This window comes from Sycon ciliatum, chromosome 8 (assembly GCF_964019385.1).
Source record: "Sycon ciliatum chromosome 8, ocSycCili1.1, whole genome shotgun sequence".
Taxonomy (NCBI): Eukaryota; Metazoa; Porifera; class Calcarea; order Leucosolenida; family Sycettidae; genus Sycon; species Sycon ciliatum.
In genome coordinates, this window is record NC_088650.1 from 33308776 (window position 1) to 33318304 (window position 9529).

The window sequence follows — 9529 nt, forward strand, 5'->3', positions numbered from 1 at the left end:
CTCAATAGGCGGAAGAGTCACCTGTATGCAATACGTTGTATATGTCATGTGTGTGTATTGTATATGCATTGGGCTCGAGTAACTCAACAGCATTCGCTCAGTAACACTCAACACTTCCACCATCAAATGGGAATACACGTGTTGAAGCAAGCTTAGAATGAGCGTTACTTGGTAATAACAGAATGAACCCGATGACCTACATGTACGTAAACAGGTGGCTAAATCACTGGTACACAAACGCATTCGGCATGAGATAAGCATTTACTCACTCATCAACTGTAATATGTTCCATGCGGTCGCCAGGTGTGTGTCTCTGCTAGGTAAATGGACGGGATAAGGTATTATGTTCAGTTCATGTTCGAGTCCGTTGTAGTTTTGACAGAGATCGAGATGTCACGCTGGTTGCTGAATTTGATGACGGCAACTCAAACCAATAGTGGTCAGGAAGTTGGTCCACGAGCTGCTGTTGTCCAACGGAACGATGATAGTGACGAAGATGAAGCAGAAGAAAGTGTTAAATTTGTTCTCAGGAAGAGGAAGAGAGTGACGACATCATCCTTGCTCCTACCTGTCATGTTGAATCCAGGATTTCTGGGTTTTGTAGGATCGTTGCCACGCTGGTGCTGGTGCCGTCAACGGCACCAGCACAGCCAGGTAGGTGGCACAGAGATTTAAAGCCGGAGACGACGTCAGCTACATTGAGCTGGTCTTGGGGAAAGACAATGAACTTAGGGGCAAGTTGCCGGGATGCAGATACACACGCTTGCACGATGTTATGGACTGTAGAAGTACCAATGCGATACTCTTTTGCCAACTGCTGGAATTCCTCGGCATGAGCCATCCATTGGAGGAATATTGCAAGACGTTTTTTCCCAGAGATCACTTGCGCAAGTGCGTCGTCTGACAATCAATGGTATCTTTGACCAAATCGTGCACAGCAAGAAATGTGCATTTGGTCACTCGAAACTTTTCGATGAACCTCTCATCTTCGACACCTTGGAAGTCTTGTCCAAGTCTACTCCATGTCCCCAAGATCTCTTTTTCCCAAACACCATCGTCGTCGCCGTCGGCTCATGCTGATGGCGACGATGATGGTGTTTGGGAAAAAGAGATCATGGGGACATGGAGTAGACTTGGACAAGACTTCCAAGGTGTCGAAGATGAGAGGTTCATCGAAAAGTTTCGAGTGACCAAATGCACATTTCTTGCTGTGCACGATTTGGTCAAAGATACCATTGATTGTCAGACGACGCACTTGCGCAAGTGATCTCTGGGAAAAAACGTCTTGCAATATTCCTCCAATGGATGGCTCATGCCGAGGAATTCCAGCAGTTGGCAAAAGAGTATCGCATTGGTACTTCTACAGTCCATAACATCGTGCAAGCGTGTGTATCTGCATCCCGGCAACTTGCCCCTAAGTTCATTGTCTTTCCCCAAGACCAGCTCAATGTAGCTGACGTCGTCTCCGGCTTTAAATCTCTGTGCCACCTACCTGGCTGTGCTGGTGCCGTTGACGGCACCAGCACCAGCGTGGCAACGATCCTACAAAACCCAGAAATCCTGGATTCAACATGACAGGTAGGAGCAAGGATGATGTCGTCACTCTCTTCCTCTTCCTGAGAACAAATTTAACACTTTCTTCTGCTTCATCTTCGTCACTATCATCGTTCCGTTGGACAACAGCAGCTCGTGGACCAACTTCCTGACCACTATTGGTTTGAGTTGCCGTCATCAAATTCAGCAACCAGCGTGACATCTCGATCTCTGTCAAAACTACAACGGACTCGAACATGAACTGAACATAATACCTTATCCCGTCCATTTACCTAGCAGAGACACACACCTGGCGACCGCATGGAACATATTACAGTTGATGAGTGAGTAAATGCTTATCTCATGCCGAATGCGTTTGTGTACCAGTGATTTAGCCACCTGTTTACGTACATGTAGGTCATCGGGTTCATTCTGTTATTACCAAGTAACGCTCATTCTAAGCTTGCTTCAACACGTGTATTCCCATTTGATGGTGGAAGTGTTGAGTGTTACTGAGCGAATGCTGTTGAGTTACTCGAGCCCAATGCATATACAATACACACACATGACATATACAACGTATTGCATACAGGTGACTCTTCCGCCTATTGAGAAAGGTCTTGGCGGCCATTTAAAATATTTTGCCATTACTGAGCAGTGCCAACTCTAAGGTCCCGTCAACATGTGCTCCGATTTGATGGGATTTGCTGAGGAGTGTAAACACTGCTGTTAATCACGCTCAAGTCGGCTAAGGGCCAACTCAAGGATCCTCCGTTCCTCAGCTTCATCAGTTTCAGGCATTGGCGTGGTCACAGGTGCCTCGTCAGTAGCCACTTTCCTTTGTAGTTTCATTGTCCCATGGGACAACAAACAACAACAACCAACAACAACCAACAACCAACAACAACCAACAACAAACAACAACTACCAACAACAACCAACAACAACAACCAACAATAACAACAACAAACAACAACAACCAACAACAACAACCAACCAACAACAACCAACAGCAACAACCAACAACAACAACCAACAACAACAACCAACAACAACAACCAACAACAACCATCAACAACCGACAACAGCCAACAACAGCCAACAACAACCAACAACAACAACAACAACAACGATGACGACAACAACAACAACAACAGTGTCTGGTAATATAATGTGTGGCAGAGTTAATCTCATTTTAATGTCATCATTGTGAGCATAAATTTACGCAAGTATATAAGCATTTTCTCAAGCTAGGGAAATATATGCCCGCAGTTACTGAACTTGATCAATTTGATGATATATGGACTATGCTGTGCACACACTGCAAACCAAAGTGTGTAGGGTAATATTTGATGATACGATGAAGATTATTATACCGCACGATGCACTATATCCTGCAATATGATTGAGGCACAAGCCTGAAATATTTAACAAAAATGTATATTGTTGGAACCGGCCCCACACGCCAAGATAGGAGGAATTAATGACAGAAGAACGGCGGGGAGTTTTGTATGAAAATGATGAAACATGTTCAATGTGGGGTCCTGTCCATTAAATGTCCTTGTGACCATATGCAAGTGTGGCCATGCCATCATCCAGTATGTACCGCTTGCAGTCGAATGGAGACAATGCCACCTTGGTGGTTACCTCCTCATACACTGCGTGGCAATGTGATCGGAGACCCGTCATAGGCCTGGAAGACACACGATGACTGAGCAGTGCATCTACATAGTCCTCGTGGGTGATGGTATTTGCCAGGACTGCCTTCCGCACACCCTTGGCCCGTTTGGCCGATTCCTGCCCGATGTAGGAGTACATCTTCGATCTTAGACCTACAAACTCCACCATGGATTTCCCACCAAGCTCATCTTTGAATTTGCCAACCACTTTCTTATTGACAGAAGTGTACTGAGGATGGTCAGTGGGAAAGTTGCTGGTGTCATACAGAGACAGATCCATCTCTGCATAAACATCACCGGTGGTTATGTGCACAATAACAGAGTCGGTGTCGGTGTACAACAGCCGGATTCTGCTACCGTACTGCTCCTTCAGCACATCGTAGTAGAAGGAGTACATGTGCACCTTTGACAGGTCTAGTATCGACATACCCACATAGACCGGCTTGTTGAGCTTGATCTCAGTGTGCTGCTTTTCTATTCCGACAAGCCCGTTCGGGAAAATGTCGTGCCGCACATATGTAGGCTTGCTCACTGCCCTCAGTACCTGCTCCTCACTTTCTTCTCGCAAGAGATCGATGCGTATTCGATTACGAACGTTCTCCATCGTCTTGCCAAAGACTGAGTTGTTCATCAGCTGCAGCACACAAACAGGCAAACATGACACATGAGAATCATATCATGCCATTCCTTCACATCAGCATATTTTTCAATTAGCATACTCCACGTCACACTTGCACCATACATGCGACAAAAACAACAACAAAAACAACAACAACAACAACAACCAACAACAACATACAAGACTGCACACAACGGTTGCATTTACCTTGTAAAAGCTCTTCTCAAAGTCGGTTGTAGCCCTCGTGCGAAGTGCAGTGTTCAGATTGATGTAGGGAGCCATCCAGGCACTCTGCTGAAATCCCAACACCTTGTGAACAGCGGTCACCACCATGCCCAGACGCGAATACAGCTGCAGTGTACGGTAGTGTAACACATATTTGGACTTGGGTAGGAGACTGGGTGTCAACTTGACTCCATCTACGGCTGACACTTTGAGCTCCTCCACAAGTGCTTGTTGGTATGGTGATAGCTTATCTGAGAATGTTCTCATCACTTCCGGTGCGAGTGGATAATCATTGAAGTAGTGGTGCAGCGAAGAGGGTACCTCAAGATCACACTCCACAATGAACCCAGTGCTCGAATCTACAGGGTGTGCCAGTATCTCGGACAGGTTCTTGTCACACCAGGCAAACTCGGATGTCGGCATACTCTGGCACATAGCCCAGCCATACAGGTTGTTGGCGTCAAGGTATAGCAGGTATGATGTGGGCTCGGCAGAATTGTACTGATCCATCGTAGGGTTGTTGGCCTTGCCGTACCGCTGCGACGCCATTGAGATGCCCCCACGTAGACCGGCTTCGACAAACAGATGCATGTCTACATCCGTGAGCAGCTGCAGTTCAATCTGGGTGAACCGTAGTAGAGCATCCCATGCATATCCTACATAACACCATACAACACACCAGAACACAAACACGAAAGTCAATACACCATGCAAAAAGTATATAAATACACCGACAAGAAAGCACAAGAATACTAACAGAGAACACCATCTAAAGGAGAGAATACATTGGACAACAACAAAGACTGATGAACATACCTGGGAGAGTAAGGTAATGGGCTGGATCCAACCCATACGTCTTGTATGCCGTCTTGCGGAAATGCTCAAAGACATCTGCTAGAAGATAGACATCTGTTTGCAAATAGAGGTCATGATAGGCCTCCATTGTACTGCACTCAAATGTCTGCAAAACGAAAAACAAAAAAACAACGCACACACACACACACGCAAGCATCCATACACACATGCACACAAGCATCCACAGATAGAGAGCAATGAGTACAAAAAAAATGAGTAGAGCACATCACAAAAGCATTCAAAGTCATAAGTAGAGCACAATACAGAAGGCACAAGCTGCTTACCTGCCATACGTTCTGAGCATGGGCATAGTCGGCATCACTGATACCTTCTCCAGTCAAACTAGACTCAAATGCTGATTTAGGTGGCAGCTGTGTCTCATCAAACCGAGCAAAGGAGTCCATGTACTCGTAGGGGTAGACACCCTTACGCAGGAGAAGGTCATGATGGGCCAATGTACGAGTAAGCTTGAGCGCATCTTCCGGGGTGTTGCTCACCAACGAGTCAAGAGAGGAGTTCAAGAAGGCCTTGGAGTCGATGAAGCGGTACTGACGCCACTTGAATGAAATATATTTCTCCATGTTGTTGGCGATGACACTGATCTCACCAACCTTCTTAATCCGCTTACGCTGGTTAGAGTCCTCGTACTCCACCTCTTCAACCTCGGTCATACCAATGTGGGCGATGAGGTGGTGAGCATCGTACCCTTTCAGGTTGTGAAACACAACCGGAATGATCTGGCGATCTGGGTAGATACTTAGCTGAATATTACACTGGTAGTGTGCAGCACCACGGTAGTTGCCTGTGCAGATATTCAGAAAGAGGGGAATACACAAACATAGTAAACATCTACAGTGAAGGTGATACCACAGACAATACAATTCAATACACCATGATAAAACACAGATGCAAACAGCTACAAAGACATGAAAATGCACTATACACATCATGCGCATATCTACACACAACTGCAAAACAACAAAAATAAACAAAAAATTATAATACTTACCAGTGAGATGATCATGATCACGAACACGATCTTCTCCAAGTACTTCATCACATATCCAGCAGTTGACTGCGTTCTGAAACTCAAGCTCCAGTTCTGCCGTCATGTGAATTGGCTTGATATCAGCCAAATCCTCCTGGATACTGCCTTCCAACTCTTTGAGACTGTCGAAAAAGTTGTGAATGGCATTCTCACTGCAGTCGTCAAACTCGCCACGGACTTCACCGTTGGATCGGATGGCAGCATATCTACAAGAGCATAAAAGAAGAAGGAAAGTAAGAATGAGTGATTTTTTTGAAAAAATGGAATCACACAAAATGCACATACTACAACACGAACACAATTAGGGGAGAACAAGACAAGAAGGAATAACAGGAAGCACTGTGCAGGCATGAGTACAGCAAACATTAGTCAAAAACAACACCAACAACAAAACATACCTGATGCTGCATGGTACATGACGGGCTGTGCGTACAGTGCTGCTGCCATGCTGTTCCTCCATCGGCTCAATGATGGCCTCCGTATCAGCGTAAATGATATATGGAGCCACCATCCTGTGCTTCAAATTTGTATATTTGAGGATGCTGTCCTTTGCTGTGGGCATGACTACTGGCACAGGCTTCATCACCTGACATCTCTCGCTGTGATGCTGCAGGGAGTCTGCTGTTTTGTGTGCGGAGAGGCATCGGAAGCAATAGTGTGTGGCATGTCTGTTCTTATTCTCGCATGCACGACTGAAGTTTTTTATCCATGTGAAGTGGTTGTCATGAAGAAGGAGGTTGATGGGAGTCTCCTGTCGCTCGCTGAGATAGAGTGGGTACAGATTCCCCTCGTACCCAAACACATTGATTGCAAGACCATTCTGTATCTCCACTTTGGATACATCACGGAGCGTTGCAGGGAACATTACACCGTCGAACCGCAGCTCCTCAAGATACTGGGTGTACTTGGATGCACGCTCAGCATTCTGTTCGACGGGGTGCAGCGCTGACAACAACGCCCACATCAAACACCTGTCATCGTTGTTCTTTACGTTAATGATGGCCTTCTTTTTTTCTAATTTCGGCGGGATAGCAGCTGCACCACCTACAGAACACCACAAAAATACAACGAAGGCTTTGCTCAGAGTAACACCACATCACAACTACACCCTCTCGACAACCACGAAAAACTGTACATCTAGTACAAAACAATACATCTACAACTTTCCACAAGAAATTCGACAGGCTTCGAACAAACATTGCCGGATGAACAGAAACTCACCTCGAAGAGGAGTGTACTTTGCTGTCGACACATCCAGCTGTCTCACTCGAGAAACGGTCCAGTTGGATCCGTTCTGCATCCACTTATCAATAAGACCAGTGATCCTCGCCACCATCGTCTTGACTGCACCATCAATGTCCCCTTCGCTGAGGATCCGAGCCGGTCTACTTCTAAAAAACGGGACGGCAGACGTACTACCCGTGGCCGACTCTCGTGTCATCTCCACCCTCAAAACTAAAACCACCTTGAACGGGTGAGACTGAAGCTCCTCGAGGAGAACCTGTCTGAGCTCGTCATGATGGCTGCTGAAAAAGACGAGAGGATCAGTGCCTGAACCTGGCAAAGAAAACTTTTTCAAAAAACCACGCACGGCACTCGAGGTGGGCTGTTTGGGCTGCCTGGATCGTTTTGCACTTGGCTCCGCCATCGTCACGTCACCTCCAGCACTGCCTACAACATACTGAGGAAAAATCTCCCCGTACAGCGTATATGAGGTCGGCTATCACACTACAATGAAACGTGTACTACAGTACACCTTGTGTTGTACTGCGTCTTTTCCGCAGGGCCACTGAAGGCCGCACGCTCCGCGTGCGTATGCGCGCATGCGCAATATGTCACTGCACATCTACGATGTGCGAATCAGGGAGTAGTACGTATTTTACTACTCCCTGGTACGAATGCACCGAACGTGCACAAGTGCACGTTCGCCACGGAAAAGAACATGATGACATTTATGGCATGGCAGGGCCAAAGGTCAAACCCTGGGGGAGTCCCGGGGCCAGACCAAGCGCGCCCGACACAGTGTGCCTTATTTAACCTAAAGGTCAAAGGTCAAACCCTGGGGGAGTCCCGGGGCCAGACCAAGCACGACCGACACAGTGTGCCTTATTTGGCCCAAAGGTCAAAGGTCAAAAAGTGCACCAGAACCTGCCCCGCACTAACTACTGTCCGAGCAGTATTGTCACGTCATGGCCTATGTTCGATGTAAGTTATCTTTCTCGCTACTTAGGTTTTGTATGTGTCTCCGAGGTTGCAGGAAGCTGTTCGGACATCCCGTTGTTCTGGAGGCCAGTGCTTCGTCTGCTTCACTAGCTGTGTCGGAGGCTCAAGTTCCGGTCTAAATTCATGGATTTCATTGACACGTTTTTTTTAGGAAGTTTACTTGTTAATTTTATGCTGTTAACATGTTGCCTCTTGTGTAGTCCGTGTGCGGCTGGCTGGGTTCTTTGAGTTTTTTTCATTTGCTTTGAGTTCTTTATATTTTAAAATTGTTTTGGATTTTAGTTGTATTTCTATCATTGATAAAGATGGTATTTTTGCCCGTACAAGAGGCTTGAGACACTGATACCTGGGTAGGCGGTACACACATGCTGCAGCGCGCTGGTCGCATCGGATCAAGCGCTGTTCTGTACGACCTGTTGGCGAAGTCCCCGGTCAATCCCTGGATTTCCATGTTGACGACAGCAGTACTACTACATTGTACTACATTGTAGGAGTTGTCGTGCATGCCAGCCAGCTCACACGTCTGGCCCTGCACGCGCAGATGTCCAGCACACGTACACACGGCCTGTACGGTTGTCGAAATGTGTTTTTTTCAGGAGTAACAGCTTTAGTCCTTCGCAAGCTTGACACATCTATGATTCAGATCCTGTCAAAGTTGACAAGGCAATGACATCATGTGTACGAAGAAAACTTGTCCAGTTTTTCAATGTTTTTCTTTTTCTTTGAATGAATGGAATAAAAATGTTATGACCAGCTGGAAGTCTGTTGGTCAGTGTACAAACTGTACATGTATCCAAGACGTGATCGAGGCAAACGTCAGGTCGTTGAATGTCAGTATCATTAGTGAATATTGTGGCACACGTTCTGGCCCTACATCATCTTGGCAATAAGTACACGCATCTGTAAATCGCCGCAGAACGCAAATGCTAGTGCACGTCCTTCGGATGGACCCCAATGCACCTGCTTTCAGAGGTATGTCATGCTACCTGAAGCGAGACGCTACCAGCCACCGTGGTAGACCAAAGACAACACTCACCACCACAGTCATCAAGGATCTCCAAGAATGGAACATCTCATTGAAGAGTGTGGGGGACTTGGAAGAGGTCCGCGCCACTGCCACTGACAAGAATCAGTGGCGTGCCATGTTCCATCAGTAGCTGCTGCATTTTGTCCGCTCCGCTCAGTAACTCCGTTGCTAACGTTCAAGCAGTAACCGCTGCATTTTAGCCACTCAGTAACTATTGGCGCTTGCACTCCGTTTCCCACTTTTTTCACAACCATTACATGTAGCAGAGCTCAAAAGAGACAGAAATGGAAAGGTTAGCACTACATCGCTGCACTGTACGC

The 9529-nt window shown here is 46.6% G+C and overlaps 2 protein-coding genes across 3 annotated transcripts in view; both read right to left on the reverse strand.

Annotated features, from left to right (window-relative positions):
• The window catches only part of LOC135822816 (uncharacterized), a 109177-nt gene that overhangs the window by 59271 nt on the left and 40377 nt on the right, over positions 1-9529 (reverse strand). The window lies entirely within an intron of this gene.
• On the reverse strand, positions 2715-7540 carry LOC135822829 (uncharacterized). 2 transcript variants are annotated; one of them, XM_065335667.1, is made up of 7 exons: positions 7181-7540; positions 6358-7003; positions 5921-6165; positions 5196-5713; positions 4873-5017; positions 4039-4712; positions 2715-3846 (listed from the first exon to the last, which is right to left on the reverse strand). In XM_065335667.1, exons 1-7 carry the CDS (start codon positions 7398-7400, stop codon positions 3085-3087), a joined length of 3210 nt encoding a protein of 1069 aa, XP_065191739.1. In that variant the 5' UTR covers positions 7401-7540; the 3' UTR covers positions 2715-3084. The 2 variants fall into 2 exon arrangements, with proteins under 2 accessions (XP_065191739.1, XP_065191740.1); XM_065335668.1 differs by lacking the exon at positions 7181-7540 and having other exon boundaries at positions 5921-6136; positions 6358-6534.